This window comes from Mixophyes fleayi, chromosome 10 (assembly GCF_038048845.1).
Source record: "Mixophyes fleayi isolate aMixFle1 chromosome 10, aMixFle1.hap1, whole genome shotgun sequence".
NCBI lineage: Eukaryota > Metazoa > Chordata > Amphibia > Anura > Limnodynastidae > Mixophyes > Mixophyes fleayi.
Genome location: NC_134411.1, coordinates 101098831 through 101122243, shown reverse-complemented (window position 1 = coordinate 101122243; position 23413 = coordinate 101098831). Strand labels below are relative to the sequence as shown.

General features: G+C 43.6%; 1 protein-coding gene across 2 annotated transcripts in view; it reads right to left on the bottom strand.

Moving 5' to 3' along the window:
* The window catches only part of CA5A (carbonic anhydrase 5A), a 30660-nt gene extending 9346 nt beyond the window's left edge, over positions 1 to 21314 (bottom strand). Inside the window, exons 1-2 of one of the 2 annotated variants that reach the window (XM_075189304.1) lie at positions 21070 to 21314; positions 2469 to 2666 (exon numbers count right to left, since the gene is read on the bottom strand). In XM_075189304.1, coding sequence (XP_075045405.1) covers positions 2469 to 2666; positions 21070 to 21196 — 325 coding nt within the window. In that variant the 5' untranslated portion in view covers positions 21197 to 21314. Of the gene's footprint in view, positions 1 to 2468; positions 2667 to 4554; positions 4784 to 21069 lie in introns of those variants that run through there. The other variant, XM_075189303.1, reaches the window with a different exon arrangement.
* Between the last annotated feature and the right edge of the window lie 2099 nt (positions 21315 to 23413).

Here is a 23413-nt window from a genome sequence, read left to right as displayed (position 1 = left end):
ATAATCATTTATTTTGTGACTGGCACGATAATCGGTTGAAAAACCTGTAGTGTGTACCCAGCTTTACCCAAGCTCTAAACAATTGCGGTTGCAGTTCTGAGAATTTAATTTATCAGCGGCGAATGGTGTGAATACAATCTCCGTGTCTGCCAATTGATTACGGAGCCGCTGATAACTTAGTAATAGCTGCCACACTTAGATTACATGTAAGCAGCTTATTCAAGCACACTTAGCAGTCTGGTAAATAAGAGATGAAGTGTAAATATTAGCACACCAAGTCCGGAGCAGGTTCTGTAATACATTTATTCACAGGTGGGATGGATTCAAAAGAAAATTAGAGAATTCTGTAGATTTAAATAAAATTTACACAGGGCAGGATTCCAGTTCAGGAACGAGTCAATGCTGTGTTTGTATTAGTCGTTTCTCTCCAGGCACTGAATAAGCTGAACTAGGAGGTAAAGGCAGGTGTTGCAATGCCCCCGGGGGGTGTTGCATCACGTTCCGGAGAGAGATGAGCAGGACGCGGATCACGCGCTGTTCACGTTCTCATCAGATAAGATTCTAAACCACAAGTAATTATCCCAGACAAATAAGAATAAAGGGTTTTTGGTGGTGCTTTTGGACCCCCAGCAGACCCCAATTGTGAAAAGTTATTATAAAATATATTGTGCCTATAAGGAAATGCTACTAAAAATATTTAAATAAATATACAAATAAATAATTAACAACATTTGAATTGTTTTTAAACTTTATTGCAACTCTCTGTGAACGGTGAACGCAGCATGAAACAGCACATGGGCTGTCACACATTAGGAAAAGTTCAAATATTTCTAAAAGGAGTAAATATAACTTAAAAACTTTTTTTTTGTTACATATTTAGAGTCCGTATTCCACTGACATCACAATCCCTCCACACTCTAGAATGTATATACTACAAAATAGTTACTTTCAATTAATCCACTTCAAGCCACTAAGGATCTAGACCAGTGATGGGCAACAGGCAGCCCCCCGAGCCTTCATCTGTGGCTCCCCGAGCCTTCATCTGTGGCCCCCAGCTCCGTCCTGCTTCACTGTCAGATGTGTTTGTTATAGATTGTAACATGCTGCTGATATGTTATTACAGATAGGCGTCTCCTATGATTAAATGTATTGTTTTGTCTTATTATTAGGATTAGGGGTAATGTGTGGCCCTTCTGATGGTTAGAGGGCCACCCGTGCTGCCCCTGAACCCAGTCCTCATGTACTCCTAACAGTGCAGTTTCCAGGCGCCCAGTGATCTAATTATACCACCTGTGTATCTGTTACATTGTATCAGTCAGTAATGACTACACCTGTGGGTCTGTTACATTGTATCAGTCAGTAATAACTACACCTGTGCTCCAGCAAGGAGATATGGATAACATGCAGTGTTATGGGGCCCGGAGAACTCCCTAACCAAAATGTGACCCAGCTGCTCCAGTACATAAAGACAAACAAGCACAGAAATGTTACATATGTGTAAAGTAATAATATTTCTGGAACATTTAGCTACGTATTCTTTACATGCTGTTGAATCAGGGCTTCTTTTCGACAGGTCAGTATTTGTAAGAAGGTCATTAAAAGGTTTTGCTCAGGGCAGAAGGGGTGGAATGCAATGCCTAAAAATCAAAATTAGAGCTGCTCATTAGGAAGTCAAAGTGACCTGAATTAGTTTGGGAGCTGAAAGGAAATGCAAAAATAGGAGAGTAGCCAGTGATGTAGGATTGCGTGAAAATTAAGCAAATTTGAATGCAAAAATTACAGATGAGGCGAGAGAAGAAACATTTATTGTCTTAATAATATAGTGCTATAGTGTGGGCAGCAAGGTGCTCAGTGGTTAGCACTTCTGCCTTACAGCACTGGGGTCATGAGTTCGATTCCCGACCACGGCCTTATCTGTGTGGAGTTTGTATGTTCTCCCCGTGTTTGCGTGGGTTTCCTCCGGGTGCTCCGGTTTCCTCCCACACTCCAAAAACATACTGGTAGGTTAATTGGCTGCTTTTAAAATTGCCCTTAGTCTCTCTCGGTGTGTGTGTGTGTGTGTGTGTGTGTGTGTGTGTGTGTGTGTGTGTGTGTGTGTGTGTGTTAGGTATTTAGATTGTAAGCTCCAATGGGGCAGGGACTGATGTGAATAAGTTCTCTGTACAGCGCTGCGGAATTAGTGGCGCTATATAAATAGCTGATGATGAGGATAGTGCTATAGGCCCTAGATAACATATCAGATGTTTGCTTTTATGTTCGAAAAGGACCTAGAAAGATATCAGAGTCTGATTGGTAACTATAGGTTAGGTTGGACTATTTTAGTGAATAAGTATCTTAATTAGTGTTGGAGATTAATATGGCAACAAGCTTTACTTTCCTCTAGTTTGAGAGCATTAGAGAACCTTGGGGCTCGGATAGTTTTCTACACTTTGATTCTTAGGTGATAACGTCTCAACAAAACATCTGACCTGACTTATCAGTGGAGTCATCGTACTCTACAAAGAAGGAGTATCCATTGTTCCAGACGTGAAGACACGTATTTGGGTCATATTGGGTGCTGATGGGTGCAAGCTCAGGGTGGTAAACACTGTCACGCACACGGATGTTGATAGGAGACTGGCGGGATCCTCCAGGTATATCTAGAGGTCCTTTCCACAAAGGGTGCACTGGAGAAATAAGGAAAACATGGAATAAGCAAAATATTAGCAGAGAAAGAAGAGACTAACATTAGCAATATAGATAAGGAGCAGTGAAACATTTATATATTTAATATTATGGATATATTTTTATACACCACCAAATTGCACTGAATATAAGAATATATGAAGGCATAAATATATGGAACATGTTATGCAGCAAAGTCATTTACCATAAGAATTTACTTTCTACCAAATATCCAGATAATATGTGCCACGTGTTGCAATCTGATTGGATGCAAATTGCACAGATCCCGCTGGATTCCAATAAAAACTGTCAATACCAGATGTCCATAACACTGGTGGGTGTGCTGACATAATCACAAATGCATTTATAGGGGAGAATGTCCAAAGTGGTTTACATACTGTCAGATCAGATCCTGTCTTACAGCATCCAATCTGACTTTGATTGGCCAATATGCTCCAAAATTTCCAAATTTAAAGACAGAATCTGCACATACGGCTAGTGTTAAGTTTCTGCAAAACATTCTAACAAACAGTACATCACCCATGGTAATAAACCCCAATTGCAGGAATTATCTCAGACACAATCTCTTGTGTAACATGAAGCAGCATAAGGAGCTTCATACAAGCCTGCAGGGAGGTGTGTATATACTTCAGGCAATAAGGTGATAAACACACAGTTATGTTTTACAAGCGTTGCAGCAATAACACAATTTAAATGTTTTTCAAATAAAATATATAGGTGAAAGTTTGAGAGCAGATAAGGGCACCTGTACTAGATGAACTCATTGGAGAAAAACAACTTTGACTGCGGTTGTTTGTAACAAGAATTTTGTGGATCTGCTGAACAGTCACAAACACAGTACAAGACAGGCCTGGGGCGTGTAATCAACCAATCCTGAATATGTTTGTGTTACATTGTCTCATGCAGCAAGGGCTGGGGATACAAGATAAAGCTATAGACATAAACCTCATTTAGATATACCTGGCACCATATATATTCCTTTTGTAAACTGATCTAGAGATAGGCTGGTTATGTGACCAACAAACCCTGTACACTGACTGCATTAGTGTGATTATAATAACCTACTGACTTTGTGCTTCACCAGCAGAATAAAGACTGAATGTTACTATTCCATGCATGCTAGATGTTCAGCGTATCCTGTGTTACAAGTAACGTGTTCTGATTCTGTCAGTCCCAGGTATGAACAGTCCAATCTCCATAGTTATAGAATGAATGGATAGTAAATAGTGTTGTATACAGTAACCAGAATTATACTTTTCTGGGTTATAAGATTGAATGAATATTTTATACATGAATATTCAGTGCTACAAGAGAGACTGCAAAGTAATAGAACAGATTGATCCATAAAGCAACAAATAATATATAGTATCAACCATGAAGGCGGAGCTGTATAACACATTATATAATATACAAAAAGTGCAATGTACACACACACACAAACACACAAGATAGACCTTATACAGCCTACATCCATAATCATGAATAGATCAACACAGTACAAAGCATATCTGAGATTCAGCAGGTATAACATCATGAGCAGCACTTGTTCCATATTGCAGATTCCTTGTTGAAATATACTGCATAAAACACTATGCAAGTGTCTAAAAGAACTTTCAGCATGACAGGAGACATGTATGATAACCACAGTACTGTCAGCATGCAAAGTGTGTGTGTGTGTGTGTGTGTGTGTGTGTGTGTGTGTGTGTATGTGTGTGTGTGTGTGTATATATATATATATATACGCAGCTTGTAGGAGCATGCAGAGTGTAATATATAAAATATAAATAAATAAATATATATATATATATATATATATATATATATATATATATGTATAGTATAATATAATATAATGGAGAGGTCACTCACGGTCCACGTTCCGCAGCTTGTAGGAGCAGGCAGTGATATTACACATCCGGGCGGGCACAGATATAGGGGGTCTGGGTTTTGAGTCCCGGCCCGGCCACCTGGGGCCCAGCACCGCCGGTAGGAGCCTGCTGCACCGGGTGAGCACCATGACCACCGGGTACCTGCGCCCGTATAATGCGCCCGTGTGAGGGCTCCACAACAACAACACCCGCTGCCTGACCACACCCAGCGCCCCCACCCTCCCACCGTGCGGCCAATCACAATCACCAGTGGATGCGAGGCCTGGAACGCACACTTCCGGGTTCTGTCACTTCCTAGCAGAATATCAGCCAATCAGCGTTCGTTTACCTAAAACCATGACTGTAGCATGTTATTCCTGTGTTACACTGATCCACAGGGGGCCCAGCAATAACAACAGTAAATCAAGTCCAACATTTCCAATAAAGTGTTTATATCCATTATTATGTCATCCAGATCACAGTGTGATAATATTCTGCTCCTGCTTTTCTGATTGCTACAGCTACCCAACTGGCCTAATTGTAATTAAAGGTGTTTACAAACAGTTCAGAACCTGTCAAATTTAATATAGTTTTCCTAGTGGGATCTCTGCAGCTACAGTATATACACTTACTGTGCCATGCATAGTGTTCTAGAACAAAAATGTAAAAAAAATGGATTGAAATGATGAGAAAGAAAGAATGTACTTTTGTGGAAAAAAAGTGAATGGCTAGCTTGTTCGCTTTGGTATAAAGGAGATATATATATAGGACAGGATGAAAGAAATGTCAGTTATTTGGTATAATATGGTAAAATGTAAATACTATCCACAAGACCAAGGGGTAAATGTATCAAGCTGAGAGTTTTCCGGCGGCTTTGAAAAGTGGGGATGTTGCCTATAGCAACCAATCAGATTCTAGCTATCATTTTGTAGAATGTACTAAATAAATGACAGCTAGAACATACTTGCCAACTCTCCCGGAAAGTCCGGGAGACTCCCGAAATTCGGGTCAGTCTCCCGGGCTCCCGGGGGAGATGGCATTTCTCCCGCATCCCGGATTTTACAGAGAATCGCGTCCTTGACGAGATTCTCGGTGAATCACGCCATTTTGGAGGGCGGGAGGGGGCAGGACGAGGCCAATTGCGTCATCTAAAGCTCCTCCTCTCTAGGGCAGTGTCCAGATTACATCTAATGCAGATCAAAAAGCTTTGTTTACTCAATTTAGGACTAACATTGCTTTAATCAACAAGAGCTCCACAAATAATGACCTATTGGGCATACCTGTTCCGTCTGTCAATCCATATGTACTCAAACAGGCCCCACCCACCATGGAGATTACTACGAATCTGAAAATGTGGAACCTTTGTGGAGATGAACTACACCCATACATGTTGTCTTTTATAACCTCCCCTGCGAGAGATCCCAGGGAGGGTCAGGTGACAAATGCAGGACGGGACTTTGGAACGCCATGGCGAATTGTGTCATTAAGCCCTGCCACTGCCGGGATCCGGGAGGAGGCCTACTCCTGGAGACCTGGAGGACTCCCTGAAATTCTGGGAGAGTAGGTAAGTAGGGCCACACCTAGTGATGAGCATTATAAATGCAATCCACCTCTATACCATGAATACCGACTGTGCTGTGTATTATATGAGGAAGGCAGTTTGCATGGTGGTCACTAACAGCATGGTACAAGACTGGCTGCTCTGTGCAGAGCAGTGTGACTTGCAGACTTTTCCATGTCAGGATACAGATCAGGGGCAGAACAGTATATTGCTGGACCCCTTGCAAAATTTGGACAAGGGCCCAGCATTGCTGCTCAAGCCTCCTAAAGTCTTTTACTAAGCATGCACGTATTTCGGTGCATATTGCCACGACTTGTCAGTCCTCGTTCCAGCACCGTCTCAGTCACGCTGCTGCCCGGCATTTCCGGGTGTTGGCTCACGTGACGGCAGCTTGGAGCCGGTTTTTCCAAACTTGCTCGGCTATTTAAACAGCGCTGTCACGGGCACTAGGAGTCTTTACCCAGGGATCACCAGGTGATAGGCTTACCAGAGCAGTATAGGTGGTAATATGGTACTCTGGTAGCAGGGTGATCACGGAACAGGAAATAGCAGATGATGAGATGCTCAGGAAAGTCTATGACTAGCAGCACTGGCAATATGGAGGTAGTAATACACGAGGAACTGTATGGACAAAGGACACGTGAAGGTAGTCAGTGGTCTGCGGTAGCAAGTTGTACCACTGCTATAGAGAGGAGGAATGTCCAACAGAAACGAGGAGGTGATGAGAGTCAGCGGTCTGCGGATAGCAAGTTGTACCGCTGTCTGAGTGAAGGAATGGAATCCAAGTGGAGGTATCCGGGAAATCAGTGGTCTGCGTTAGCAAGTTGTACCACTGCTATGTGAGAGGATACTGGAGCAGGTGAAACTGGAAACAGGGGTCAGTGGTCTGCCACTAGCAAGTTGTACCACTGAATATATATGTGAGGAGGTGCACGGGGAGAGACTGCAACACAATATATACACGGGCACCTTGACTTTGATCCACAGTAATATGCACAATATAAATGTATAAATGACTGAACAACACTGCCAATATAGAAAGTCTCTTGAAGTAATCCAGCATGAGATAACACAGTCAATGATGGCAATAGACTCAGCGGATAGTACACTCCAGAGGAGAATCAACTCAGTCCAGCAAGGTATGCAATACACAGCACAGTCAATGGGAAGTATGCATACCGTGGTTCAGGAGAAGGCAGTCAGACAGAAGTGCAGAGATACCTGAACGGCAGGAGGCCGGCAGGATGCAAAGTCCCTGGATGGGTGAAGCGGTGGTCTAGCAGGTGCAGCGCACAGGTAGGTAGACCAGCAGGGAACCCAGGAAGGCGTGGAGAGCGGATCAGCAGTAGATGGATGCGTAGCGCTGAGAAGTAACAGCAGCGGGTCTCTGCGGGAACACGGAGGTAGCCAATAGCAACCAGCAGGTGCAGTAACGATGGGACACCAGAGCAGAGTTGAACTGGAACAGTTGATCACGGAGAGTAGCGGGTAGCAATAGTGGCAGCAGACTCAAGGAAACACGGGAGAGTAGACAAGGGCTGAAGACTGCAGCGCACAGAGGCGGCGGATAGGAATCAGCTAAACAGTCACGATGAAACACAGACGGGTTGCAGGTTGAAGACTGTAGTGCACGGAGGCAGCGGATAGGAATCAGCTAGCAGTCACGATGATGAAACACAGACGAGTTGCAGGTTGAAGACTGTAGTGCACGGAGGCAGCGGATAGAAATCAGCCAAACAGTCACGATGATGAAACACAGACGAGTTGCAGGTTGAAGCCTGTAGTGCACGGAGGCAGCGGATAGGAATCAGCTGGCAGTCACAATCATGAACAGGTGAGTGGCTGTGAATGAAAAGACTGTAGTGCACGGAGGCAGCGGATAGGCATCAGCTAACAGTCCCAATGATACATGGTAGAGTTGAAGTGATTAGAAGACTGTAGTGCACGGAGGCAGCAGATAGGCATCAGCTAACAGTCCCAATGATACATGGTAGAGTTGAAGTGATTAGAAGACTGTAGTGCACGGAGGCAGCGGATAGGAATCAGCTCACAGTCACGATGATACAGTAGATGGTAGAAGTGGTATGGGAACCACAGTAGTAGAAGTGGTTTGGAAACCACAGAGGTAGAAGTGGTTTGGAAACCACAGGAATCAGCTGGGCTGAATAACGAGGAAACACAGGAACACCTTCAGAGACTCATGGGGAATGAGACTCCAAGATCAGGCAACGTGGTGTTGACCACAGGTGCTTAATATAGGGAGGTTGCCTGATCTGCCAATTGAGTTAAAGGGACATACACTGAAGTATAGGAAAGGGCTGCGCATGCGCAGTCCCTCAGGATGGAGGACGACCACGGTTCCTAAATGTCCGGGAAGAAGCACTCACAGTCCGGTGAGTGACAGTACCCCCCCTTTTAAAGGTGGGCACAGAACGCCTGGAACCGGGCTTGTCCGGATTTTTGGAATAAAACTTCTTCAGAAGGGCAGGAGCATTAAGATCTTCAGCTTTGATCCATGAACGCTCTTCAGGACCAAAGCCCTTCCAATGAACGAGGAAACGGAGGACTCCTCGCGAAATTTTTGCATCCAATACCTCAGTAATCTCGAAATCCTCCTCCTGATGAACTTGAACTGGCTGCGGTGCTGAGGGAGGAGTCGAGAAACGGTTGATAATGAGAGGTTTGAGCAAGGACACATGGAAGGCATTGGAAATCCGAAGATTCTTAGGAAGAAGAAGTTTAACACATACTGGATTGATAACTTGAATGATCCTATATGGACCAATAAAACGAGGGGCGAATTTCATAGATGGAACCTTCAAACGAATATTTTTGGTAGATAACCAGACACGATCTCCAATTTTTAGTGGTGGAATAGCCCGCCTCTTCTTATCTGCGAAAGACTTATATTTGTTAGATGTCTTCTTTAAACAGGTTTTGACCTGAGACCAGATATTTTTGAAGGTCTGACAAGCAGTCTCCACAGCAGGAACTTGGGTGGGAGGGAGGGCAGGAAATTCCGGAAAAGACGGATGGTGACCGTGAACCACCAGCACTTGACTTTTTGAAGATGACTCCTGAGATCCATCTTCAACGTCCGATGACGTCACGAACGCCCGATGAGGAGGAAGGCGTTCAGACTGAACCTTATCACACAGATCCGTAGATGAAGGATCCTGTGGAGGAGGACCTGGTGGAATAGACGAATGCTGTCTTTTGAATGAAACCACTTGAGAGAGACAACGATGATGACATTCAGCTCCCCAAGATGTAACTTGAGAAGTGCGCCAATCAATCTGGGGAGAATGACATTGAAGCCATGGAAGGCCTAAGACAATCGGACTTGTCGTAACAGGAAGAATTAAAAACGAAATCTCCTCATGGTGTAGCCCACCAATCTGAAGCGTTACTGGAGACGTACTCTGGGTGATGAGACCATTGATGAGACGTGATCCATCCATAGCAGTCACAGTAATGGGTGTTTTCAAAGTAATCACTGGTAGGGACCATTGATTCACTAGAAATTTAGAAATGAAATTTCCTGCTGCTCCAGAATCAATCAATGCCTGTGACTCAAATGATTTGGTAGCAAAGGAAATCGTAACATCAAAAGCGCAGGCTTTTACTTTCGTAGAAGATGGAGAGGACTCCAGGAACCCTAACCTTATCTCCCCAGTATTGGTTAGAGCCCGGCATTTCCTGGGACAAGAATTGAGCATATGCGTAGAATCGGCACAATAGATACAAAGTCTATTCTTTATTCTTCGGTCCCTCTCCTCTAAAGTTAATTTGGAGCGACCTATCTCCATGGGTATCCCCGGAGATGAAGCTGGGTGAAATTGAGGATTTGAGAGAAGAGGTGTTTTAACCGAAGTTGTTTTCTCAGGTTCTCTTTCACGAAACCTCAGGTCTACCCGATGGCAAAGAGAGATCAAATCTTCTAAAGAGGAGGGTAGTTCTTGTGAAGTCAGTGCGTTTTTAATTTTATCGGAAAGCCCCTGCCAGAAGGCGGCAACTAGTGCTTCAGTGTTCCACTGAAGTTCAGAGGCTAAGATCCTAAATCGAATGACGTACTGAGCCACAGTGCGAGATCCTTGGCGAAGACGGAGAATGTTAGATGCAGCGGAAATAACACGACCTGGTTCATCGAATACACTTCGGAACGTGGAAATAAACTCGGCACTATCCTGTAACAATGGATCGTTTCTTTCCCACAGAGGGGAAGCCCATGCAAGAGCTTGTCCAGAAAACAATGAAATAAGATAGGCCACTCTGGAACGATGGGTAGAAAAATTTTGAGGTTGGAGTTCAAAATGGACTGAGCATTGAGTAAGAAAACCCCTACAAGTTTTGGGGTCTCCATCGTATTTTGACGGAGTAGGCAGGTGACGCGTGGAAGCTGTAAACACCTGGGATGGCACTGGGGAAACGGAGGAAGGCACAGGAGCATCAACAGTAGTTGTGGCATCTTGCACAGACGGTCTTTGGGAGGCTAACGCCTGGTAACACCGCAGTAAATGCCGTTGGCGAACTTCCTGTTGCTCAATACGGGTAACCAGATGCCGCAGCATCTCTTTGGCTGTAGGTTCCGTATCTGGGTCTGTCATGGCCTGATCTTACTGTCACGGGCACTAGGAGTCTTTACCCAGGGATCACCAGGTGATAGGCTTACCAGAGCAGTATAGGTGGTAATATGGTACTCTGGTAGCAGGGTGATCACGGAACAGGAAATAGCAGATGATGAGATGCTCAGGAAAGTCTATGACTAGCAGCACTGGCAATATGGAGGTAGTAATACACGAGGAACTGTATGGACAAAGGACACGTGAAGGTAGTCAGTGGTCTGCGGTAGCAAGTTGTACCACTGCTATAGAGAGGAGGAATGTCCAACAGAAACGAGGAGGTGATGAGAGTCAGCGGTCTGCGGATAGCAAGTTGTACCGCTGTCTGAGTGAAGGAATGGAATCCAAGTGGAGGTATCCGGGAAATCAGTGGTCTGCGTTAGCAAGTTGTACCACTGCTATGTGAGAGGATACTGGAGCAGGTGAAACTGGAAACAGGGGTCAGTGGTCTGCCACTAGCAAGTTGTACCACTGAATATATATGTGAGGAGGTGCACGGGGAGAGACTGCAACACAATATATACACGGGCACCTTGACTTTGATCCACAGTAATATGCACAATATAAATGTATAAATGACTGAACAACACTGCCAATATAGAAAGTCTCTTGAAGTAATCCAGCATGAGATAACACAGTCAATGATGGCAATAGACTCAGCGGATAGTACACTCCAGAGGAGAACCAACACAGTCCAGCAAGGTATGCAATACACAGCACAGTCAATGGGAAGTATGCATACCGTGGTTCAGGAGAAGGCAGTCAGACAGAAGTGCAGAGATACCTGAACGGCAGGAGGCCGGCAGGATGCAAAGTCCCTGGATGGGTGAAGCGGTGGTCTAGCAGGTGCAGCGCACAGGTAGGTAGACCAGCAGGGAACCCAGGAAGGCGTGGAGAGCGGATCAGCAGTAGATGGATGCGTAGCGCTGAGAAGTAACAGCAGCGGGTCTCTGCGGGAACACGGAGGTAGCCAATAGCAACCAGCAGGTGCAGTAACGATGGGACACCAGAGCAGAGTTGAACTGGAACAGTTGATCACGGAGAGTAGCGGGTAGCAATAGTGGCAGCAGACTCAAGGAAACACGGGAGAGTAGACAAGGGCTGAAGACTGCAGCGCACAGAGGCGGCGGATAGGAATCAGCTAAACAGTCACGATGAAACACAGACGGGTTGCAGGTTGAAGACTGTAGTGCACGGAGGCAGCGGATAGGAATCAGCTAGCAGTCACGATGATGAAACACAGACGAGTTGCAGGTTGAAGACTGTAGTGCACGGAGGCAGCGGATAGAAATCAGCCAAACAGTCACGATGATGAAACACAGACGAGTTGCAGGTTGAAGCCTGTAGTGCACGGAGGCAGCGGATAGGAATCAGCTGGCAGTCACAATCATGAACAGGTGAGTGGCTGTGAATGAAAAGACTGTAGTGCACGGAGGCAGCGGATAGGCATCAGCTAACAGTCCCAATGATACATGGTAGAGTTGAAGTGATTAGAAGACTGTAGTGCACGGAGGCAGCAGATAGGCATCAGCTAACAGTCCCAATGATACATGGTAGAGTTGAAGTGATTAGAAGACTGTAGTGCACGGAGGCAGCGGATAGGAATCAGCTCACAGTCACGATGATACAGTAGATGGTAGAAGTGGTATGGGAACCACAGTAGTAGAAGTGGTTTGGAAACCACAGAGGTAGAAGTGGTTTGGAAACCACAGGAATCAGCTGGGCTGAATAACGAGGAAACACAGGAACACCTTCAGAGACTCATGGGGAATGAGACTCCAAGATCAGGCAACGTGGTGTTGACCACAGGTGCTTAATATAGGGAGGTTGCCTGATCTGCCAATTGAGTTAAAGGGACATACACTGAAGTATAGGAAAGGGCTGCGCATGCGCAGTCCCTCAGGATGGAGGACGACCACGGTTCCTAAATGTCCGGGAAGAAGCACTCACAGTCCGGTGAGTGACAAGCGCTCTCACACTCGTCCAGTGTCAGAGCTACTTAGTTGCCAGCTCCTGACCCCTGGTTTTGATTCCTGTGTCTGATCCAGTCCCCTTCCTTTGGATACGCTTCTGATTGTCTACTGTGTGCCAAACCTCTGCCTGCTGACCACGCTTCTGATTGTTTTACCATGTACTGATCCAGACTTCCAGCTAACTCCGCTCCTATATATCGCTAGTGCCCAGTCTCAGTCTGCACCTGTACCGCTTTGGCTTGGATGACCCTTCTTCCATTCCTCCATCTCCAGTGTACTCCACTAGTACGGTTCCTTTCTCCTGAGTACTATTCCTCGGGGCAACCCAGAGGTCCGTGACCTGCGAGTTCCCAGCAGCAAAGTCCTTCCTGCCTTGCGGCAGTTCTTTGTGAATACCGGGGAACTCGTTAGACTCCGCACCTCTGGGCCTACTAGCGTCAACCAGGGTTAGTACCTGAGTCCTTATCTTCGTGGACTGGTCCGTAATACATATGCAGTAAACCCCTGTAGCGGCTGAAACCAGGGCAGCCAAGAGAAATTTCGGGTCCCTGATACAGAAACTTCTTGGAGCCCATTCCATAGCCACAAAGGGGATGGAGCCACACCAAGTTGATGATTCCTCCTGCTTCACAGGCAAGCCAGGGCCCCGAAACTTTGTAACTGCTCCCCCTCTCTCTGGGTACCCCTAGCTGCAAGCCCTGCAGAATTCTTAGTTGCCCACTAATATAGACTATATATAGGTATAATAGTTTGCTGCATGCTGAAATGATAAAGTATATTGTCTAGTGTTTCCTTATCCTTCCCTCCCCCACCCAATCAGGTCTGTGCCTGGGTAGGATTCGGCTGGTATAGAGAGAAAGTTATTGTCTGCCTACGGTGGTGGATGCTGTGAATTTCTCTATTTGGAAAGAGCAGCCTATGCTGTAACTCTATTACCTCTTTACCCACCAGGCGATTCACGTCTGAGTCACACCATGAAAACATCCTGATTCCCCCCCCCCTCTTTCACTCCACTCAGAACTCGATGTTCATAGCGGCCCTTTGTTTTCATGTGAAAATGTGCCAAAAATAGCTATAAAAAAAACACACACCCAAAACTAACCTGCCCGGCTGTGCTTCCCATGGTAACCAACCCAAATCCAGCCAGCGATTCTGTGAGATGTACACACCCAAACAGGGCAACTGCTTGGAAATGGTGTACAGTTATGTGACCACATCTATTTTACGTAACTTTATTATGTCTCGGATCTTCATTTTCAAAGTTGTAGCTTCTGTTATGTCCGCATGTAATATTCTCACTTGTTATTTCCACATGTACTAATATAATATCAACTTTAGCCACACACTGTTAGCTGGCCTCAGAAGTTAAAGAGACACAAATCTTGCATATTTTTCATTCAAATTCTATTTCTTGTCTAAGGAGATCCTGATATCCTGGCGTGTTTTGCCTTTGCTAACTTTTTGCATTCTCTCCAGAACCTTTTCCAAATTTATAATGTGACAAGTGGGTGTGGTCTGTGTCTTGGGTTTGAACGAAGAGATCAGAAGATCAAAAAAGTGGTTTCTTACCAAAACCTAAAGATGTTAATTGTATAATTAAAAATTAGGTTAAAGAAATATGCAAAAATGTACTTATAGTCTTTGAAACTCATAATATGACATTCCTACTGGTTGTTCCGTGTTCATCTTAAGTCAGGTTAGAAAGAGAAATATTACTGACAGATGAATTCCTGCAGGTGAGCAGCGAACAGGACCCACGGTAGCAGGTCTGGGAGGTCACGGATTAGGTAAACATTAAAGGCTGCGCTATAGAGTAACATACACAATTCATACACAGGTGAACTTTCTCCTACTTTCCTCGAAACTCGCTGTCCTGAGAGGTCAGAATTGTCAAAAGCAAAGTTTAGTGGGTACATTAAATCACCATCTTAGGGTGTCAGTTTAAAGCTTTGTATTCATCAATAAATAAAATATATATCTAAAGCAGAGACCAAAATGAGTACAATTTGTTACGCATTGAGGTTGTAGATGTGTTGATCCAGAAGAAGGCATAGCAAAACCTTCAGAAGCATCTGCCAACTTGCCCTCATAGAGGGGCAAAGGTATTCCTTCCTGATCCCACACAGGGCAATTCCAGGATCAACCACTCCAAGTGCATCATTTTTATAACTATTGATACCAATCCTTACATAAGAAAGGCTCAGTCAGAGAGCAGAGCCATTGTACCCGCTCGTCCATGGCACGTGCAGGCGCTCCCCTGGCAAAGCAAATTTGGAGAAGAGCGGGGGACTGTGGAACGCACTGCACGGAGAGTGTGCGCACTTTACAAATAAATGAGAGAATGGAGCGTTAGTTTGCGTCCATGCTGTGTAGGAAACACAGGCTCCATGGGGGTAAGGTGGAGTCACTGGGCAGACCAACACAAACCCAGCCCCTCTTCTCCAAAGCAAACATCCCCAATTTATCACGTCTTTCATTATAATTTATATAATTAGTTAGGTCCATGAGCCCAAGTTGTCCTAGATCTTTCATTACATTTAGGATGTAACAGGTTTAACAAGTGATTTATATGAAAGAAACTTGTATTTGCTTTTTGTGCATCTCCAGTCAGGATTGGCCCAGCCCCCCCCCTCCCTTCATGCCACATGGACGTTAGAATAGACACAGAATGAGTTTTAAGTGCCCTCTATACCATGGGATATTAGGCGATTGCCTAGAATTGACTAATGGTTGCACTGGCCCTCTCTATGTTATGCTCCATTCTACGCATTCCAAGAAGCGGACTCTCAGCTTATAAGATTACCTAAGTCCCACTTGTATCTGATTTAATGTATAAGTAGCACAGCTATAACCACAGCCCAAAAAGGGGCGGCAATGTAGGATCTATGAGCATACTTGCCAACTCTAACTGAATGTCAGGGAGACTCCCTGAAATAGGGGGAATCTCCCTCACTCCCTGAAGAGTCTGGCATTCTCCCTGATGCTGAGCCAGTACAACACGTGGTTGGCTTCGGCATGATGACACAGTTCAGAAATTGTGTCCTTTGTCCATGTATTGATGTTCATGGAGGTGGCCATTTTCATGGAGACCAAGATTTAATCAAAGACTGACAGGTAAGAAAACATGACTTCAGTAATGGAGACAGAAATGTAAAAGACACTTCAGTCTCTAGAGATTCATTAGCTGCTTTTATTTAACGCATAGTTGCCTACTCTCTCGGAACGTCCGGGAGACTCCCGCATTTCTGGAGACCTCCCGGGCTCCCGGGAGAGCAGGGCAACCTCCCGGTTCTTGCCCCCGCAATAGATAAATGGTGGTGGGGGGGAGGGCTTAATGACACAACTATCGCATCATCTTAGCCCCACCCCCTGCTGTAATTGTCCAACATTATGACAAACATTTAGGGGGTGGGGCCAAAATGATGTGATTTGTCAAGCCCCGCCCCCACACGCCCACCTCCCTGAAGCCAACGAGGAAAAGTTGGCAAAAAAACACACAAAATTAGGTACTTTTCTACTCATTAACACTTCGTCAGAGTCTGAAAAAAGTCCACATATTTAATATCAGTGGTTGTAAATTCAATTAAATTGTGTAAACAAAGGGCGAAAATGTTTTCCTAGTTTTACATGTCTTCCCTTGCAAATAAGAAAGAGATCAGTTCCAATATGCTGCCATAATAAAGCATTATATGCAAACACACATGCAGCATAAAAGAAATAAAGGTTATTTCTATTAAAACTGATGCATTCCAAAAAAGTTACATTATGTCAGCTCACGAGTAGGTGAAAAACCTCCAGTCACCAAGTGGTTAATTGTAACTTCCTGTTTGAACCTGAGCCATCCCGCAGTGCAATCATATTCTGCTACTGTTTTTTTCCACTGAAATAACTTGGGCTGGATTAATTAATTCATTCAAGTTGTTTTTAAAGTGTACTCATCAGGTGTAACGTATGCAATTTTCTTGCCCTGTCTATTAACATGTTTTTGAGGTATATTATGTAAAAAGCTATTTTTATGCATTTTTTTCACACAGGGATGGCCAAATTTTTCCAAACAAATTTCTCTAGACCTGTGCTAATATATTGTATATTGTATAACCCACATGTTTGGTGCAGTTTAAGCCAATTATATCAGCCCTGTTTATTGCAACTGGATAATAAGTACAGGACATCATTGCAATAAACATACTTGCCAACTTTTCCTCGTTGGCTTCAGGGATCTCGGTGGAGGTGGGTTAGCGGGGGCGGGGCTTGACAAATCACATCATTTTGGCCCCACCCACCTAAAAGATTGTCACAACTTTGGCGAATTACAGCAGGGAATGGGGCTAAGATGACGCAATATTTGCGTCATTAACGCCCCCCCGCCACTTATCCATTGCGGAGGCGAGAACGAGGAGGTTGCCCTGCTTTCCCGGGAGGTCTCCCAGAAATGCAGGAGTCTCCCGGACATTCCGGGAGAGTATGCAACTATGTGTTAAAGAAAAGCAGCTAATGAATCTCTAGAGACTGAAGTGTCTTTTACATTTCTGTCTCCATTACTGAAGTCCTGTTGTCTTACCTGTCAGTCTTTGATTAAATCTTGGTCTCCATGAAAATAGCCACCTCCATAGGCAGCAATACATGGACATAGGACACAATTTCTTAACTGTGTCATCATGCCACAGATGGCGAAGCCAACCACGTCTTGTACTGGCTCAGCACCAGGGAGAATGCCAAACTCTTCAGGGAGTGAGGGAGATCACCCCTATTTCAGGGAGTCTCCCTGACATTCAGGGAGAGTTGGCAAGTATGGCATTAAAAGGCTGGTAGTTATTATGTAAGATGCAAAATAAACATGAATAAAAAGACACAATATTAGATTAGACAATATAGTAATAGAATATAATATAATATAACATAATAACACCATTATGCTGTGTGTTTGTTCTGAACAGTAATGGAAATAATTTCATTAGTTGGGATGGGTTTGTTTTATACATTTGTTTAATTTACAAATTTTGTATATAATATAAGAACAACAAAAAAATGTAACTTCTGCAGCAACAGAAAAAGGAGAGGAAAAAAAATTGTTTCTTTCGTTGTACAAATGAATAATGAAGACAAAGTCATCAGTTCAAATCAATGCTAATGTAGAAAACTGGTGTTACGGATGAACTTAATCGGAATGTTAAACATCCTCAGTCACAACATTGTATATCTCATTTGTTGCTGGGTGAGAGCACATGGTGGGTATGAATACACCAAAAATGTTACCTCTCTTTCGCTCAACTTTATGGTAGACATTTTGCACAGCTTCCCATTGGCCAGACACCCACCCAATCACGAGTCCAGCTACTGAAACTTCCTGGTGGGTCCATAATCTGTCCGTCTGTATTTTGCGAAATCTATTATTAACTTCCGCAAACAGAATAAGAGATGCTGAAATCATTTTGAAAACTGTTCTAAAACTAGTTAGTTGAATCTATGCAACAGTTCGAAAAACCTGCAAGAATTGGTCAAACCTTTGCAAATTTGAAAGATTTGACCACAGCAAGTTCAAGGCTGTTCAAAAAGTCTTGTACCTCTTCTAATATTCATTATAATCATGTTCGGCATATATAGAAGATGAATGCATTTAAATTCAGTTCTGGGGGAAATGAGAGGTTGAACCCTGAAAGAATTGGCCTAAAAAATTAACTGCAAAAAAATTGAGGTGTAGAACCGTCCCCCAATTGAGTTGCAAACAGGTTCAGCATCCTTAAGCGCAGGTGCTTCACTTATATGATGCTGCCTAGGAAGCCATTGATTCCTGCACACAGTAGACAGCGCACACCCCAAGTGCTCTTACACGCCATGAACAACACTGTGTCAGCTCATGAGACCAGGAAAGAGGCATTCTCACTGGCAGCAGGCAAGTACTCCGTGTGTGCACCAGATTCCATGGGACTGGACCACGTGAGCCACAAAACACCCGTCTGCCCCTAGCCTAGAACGTTGGCATCAGACAGGGGTTCAGTGTGCAATCTCTCCAAGTGAGATGGCTGTAAGGGTGAATAGGATCACGCAGCTACTTTGTGTACTTTATGTAATGCAAAATGTTTAACTGTGCGAGTTAAGAAGATTTGTTTTTTCATTTTTTTTAGTTTTTTTCCTTTTAGGTTCTTTTTAATGAAAGGGAACATTTACACACAAATATTCAGTAAACACTATGAGTCATAAAAGCCTACCAATGAGTCACAGCGAGAGAGATGGAACTTTATTAGGAATCCCAGCTATTTATAGAGAACCTGCACTTATTCCACGGATTTAAATACTTTTTCATGCTTATTTGAACACCGGGGGGCACCGGCTGAGTAAGTGGAATAACCTTACTGTTATATAATGCAAATGTGCAGAATATTTACAGAATACAAGTAACTGTTATTAGGGTTTATTTCAACCTTAATGGTGGTGACACACGGGACAATACTACCGCTTGGCCAGAACAACAAGTAACAGGATCAGCGTCCAGGTTGCCCTAGGGCGGCCGCCGGGCACAGGGGCGTAGCTGCTGGACCTGCCAGTGTGGTTCAGATGGTGATAGCGCACATCATCTTTCACCCACAATTACCAACATGTCCAATAACGATCCCATCAGATTATCAGGCTCATGCCAGGACCGCGGCCTCTCAAACATCAGTCCTCTTGCCCCTTATTGCAGCAACTGTGGGCAGCGCAGAATCTTGCAATTAACAGAATTTTAGGTAATGGTGTAAATGAACTTCATTTGCATGATGCGATTCTTGCGCCTGTGAATACGACTTTTTGTAGACGATATTTAAATATTGGACAGATAAGAAAACAAAAAAAATCATAGACTAACAAAACATCGAGTAAACGCCAAATAATTAAAGTTTGAATTTGCTGATAGCAAGGTTTACAAATAAGAATATTTAGCAGACACATGTTGGAGGCTGTAATGTATAACGAATGTCTCTCTGACTGCAGGCCAGTGGGTCATTAGAAATCCCGGGAACGGCCAGTGGTCAGAACGTTGGTATTAGTGGGATTCCCTGTAGGACGAGCAGAGGCATGCAAGGAACAGGTGGGCAACGAAGCGTTGGTGTTTGAAGGCTATGTTGATAGTAGGTGAAGGAAAGTCGTAGGACGATAGGATGAATTTATAGTAGAGTAGGTCAGCTTTGGAGCCGTGTCGGAGGACTTTTGCAGGTAGCGGGTCCGTTCGTTGTAACATGGTTGAAGTTTGTAACGCCAGAGACTGTTAATCGAGTCTGGAGCGTGGATTTTCTAGGGCTGACGTTCTTGTGGACGAGGCAGCCTGATCAGCGCAAGATAACGAAATGTAGGAGAAGCTTTAGTGAAGATGAGAAGTGGATCGCGTTGAGAGCATTTAAGAGTCGCTGTGTGATGTGGATTTTGATCCCGAGGAGGGTGGGGGGGGGGGGGGCATGAGGTAAGGTGAGACTGAAGGACAGGTCAATGAGCAGGAAGGCCAAGTTAGAGATGGACTATAATCTGGAGAGGACAGGGTCTACAGAGTGACCATCTATTGGGGGAAAGTCTACTGCAGCCTTACCTACTGACATGTAGTTGAGGCATGTTGTTTGTTTGGTATTACTCAAATAACTGTGACTTCCAAACCACAAAGTAAAATTGCAGCACAAAAAGCGCTTTAATTTTAATGTGACGCATTTCGCATCTTTCTGTTGCACTTCTGCAGGAAATCGCATTTCGCGAGGCACTTTCACCAATGTATTAAAAAGCTTCCAGCACACAAAAGTGACCCATGTGATAAACACAACCTATGTCCCCTCACTCTTTACAATAATCTAAGTCATAAGTGAGGCTAAACCGAGCAGTGATTAAGGGGGACAATGGAGAAGGTGACATACATAACGGGCATGTCCTAGAGTAGGTTGGACTCTATAGTGCCGTTCATTCCTCACTGCACATTATCAGGGAGATCTGTAAATCTGCCAATAAATAAATATTTATCTCCCAATAAATATGAGGATTTCTAAGTCATTACTTCTCACTTAACATATATGCATTTCCAAATATGTAATGTTATAGTATCATTTTTTTTTTACACTTTATGTAGGAATCCAACACAGAACTTTAAGGACTGAAGTCTTTTACTCTCTGATAAACATATTCTCCTATCTCAGAACTCTGCAGTCACATTACAAGTTTTATTTATTTTCTCTTGCAATAAAATGTTAGTATTACAATATTTAGAAATCATATGTATAACTACAGTTAATTTTTTAACAAACCATATGCAATATAAGCGTTAAGCCTATCCATGGGTAGCAGCAGAGACGCCCAGGGCTGCAGATGGTTGGTGAGGAGGGATGCTCAGGTATAGGAGTACTCACGGTTTGCACCCTTGTGCTGGAGTGAACAGGCTGCCAGGCTGCAGTGTCTGACTTGAAGCTTCCTTTGAGCGAGATGGGCACATTTAACCAGCTGCCTGGTGAGTGCCAGTATAGATCTACCCCTCATCCTTCATACAATGTGCAGGCTGGGTGATGTAGATCTGGGCTGCTTTGCACACTAACACCGGCTGTGCCTGCAGAGGATGATGCTCAGGTTCAGCAGGGACAGAGATGTGCTTTATATATACAGATGCTGCTGCCTGTCTGTTTGTTCAGGACATAAGAGTTAATATTCCACTGGGACCTCCCCATTGGCTGTAAGTTTGTGTGGGCGGGGCCAACAAACTGGCATTGAGCTGTGGCTGGCATTAGGTACAGGGTATGAATATAAATGGGAACTGTACTCTGACTATTCTCACTTTTAACATTTCACATCTAATAGTGTGAGGAGATGATCAAATAGCTTTTGCACTACATTTTTTAATCCTATTAAATGCTGAGATTTGATGTTTTGTTTTTTTTTACTATTTATTTTTTCTCTCCTACCTGCTTCTGTCTAACAGAAAGGCAGTGGTTCCTCTTTTCTTCTTTATTTTTTTTTTGCCAAAATCAGAATGCAACTGCTAGGGTCACTAAAATGCAACCTACTATGCAAACAGAAGTGACCTCTGGTTACAGTTCAATTCCCTGTATTTTAAACACACCTTTTTTAATAAAGCTTAACTGTAAATATGTAATTCCTGGGGGTAATGCTGCCGATTCACACGCTGTCAGTTGGATTGTAGACCCCTTTAAATGTGAATTTGCTGTTGTACCAGAAGAGCCTCAAGGGTTGGCAGAGGCACTTCTTGAGCTTCGATGCAATAATGAAGCACATATTGCATTTGAAAACAAAGCAGATCTGTCATATTTTTGGATGTCAACAGCTGCAAAGACATCAAAATAGCACATGTGGATGCAGTCAAAAAGTTGCCGCCTTTTGCAACAACCTACCCTTGCAAACAAGGATTTTCCATTCTGGCAAACATAAAAACAAAGCAGAGAAATTGATTGGACGCTGAAGACTGTATCCAAATTGCTCTGACATCAAAATGCCCCAATATTGATGCTCTTGTATCAAAAATGAAGCAACATCATTTCTCCAAAACCTGAAGTTTTGAAGTTGAAGCTTTCAAAGAAATGTTGAATAGAGTCAATCAAATTTTAAATTCCAATAATTAAAAATATATGATTTCCTTCCTTTGAAATCAAGGGGGTAACGTCGGCGTATCTAAATATATTTTTGGGTAAAAGGTAAAAAAAGTTCCCCGACCCCTGGTGTAGAAGGAAATTGAGTACTGTGCAGTGGTGCAAGCATACAGAATAATAACATATACAGAGAATTATACAGAGAATTGCATTTAGCACACAGATAATGAGATTACATGATAAGAGAAGTGGGACCAAGGCATTTGTAAGGGAGATAAACAGCAAAACGCTCCAGGGAAAGATTTTCTAAAGATTTGTTTTACTTTTCCTGGAAAAGTAGGGACAGCTAATCCCTTCTGTTTCCCATCATTCCCATACAGTAGACCTCTAAAGCAAGAGTTTCACTGCCAGCGCCCTAATGGCCAATCTGTGTTCTCCATTCCAAACCTGTCTCATTAGCTTGTAGTCTAGATGCACAAAGAGCTGGAGAAATAAAAAAAAATCTGTGTTTATTAGAAGTAATATTAACAGCTGTAATGTGACCGTGAACTTACTTACTCCTGTTTGCCAAAGAATCAAACTTTACCCTGTGATGACTTTTTATTTTTATCAGGAGATTCTTCAGCATTAACTAGGTCGGGCTGTTTTCTTCTAATAAGTAATAAGAGGACAGTGATTCACTTGTCCCCATTGGGTGAAGATTTCCCCCGTATTAGTCAGATAGATCTGGTAAGTACGTCTCTGAGGTCTCCTCTAAGAGCGGGGGTGCCTGACTAAGCACCATAGTTTGGAATTGGGGACCCTATCCTTATGGAGGACATACATGCACTGATACTGGCATAACTTCAGCACTTATATGATGGCAAAACCATCAGCATAACGAACACTATCCAATCCAATAGCTCTCTCTCTCTCTCTCTCTCTCTCTCTATATATATATATATTAGAGATGTTCACTGTTTTGGTTTTGGATCTGAAATCGTGTTTTGGTTTTAGTCTTGGATCACGATTTTTTCTAAAATCCCTATTATCATTAACCTCAATAACACTAAATTCAAGTCATTTGCAGTTAATTTCAGCAATGACAATTAGCAATGGAGCTCTCCTGAATGTCACTGGAGACTTTGAAGAACACTGCTACCCCTCCTCTTTCTTT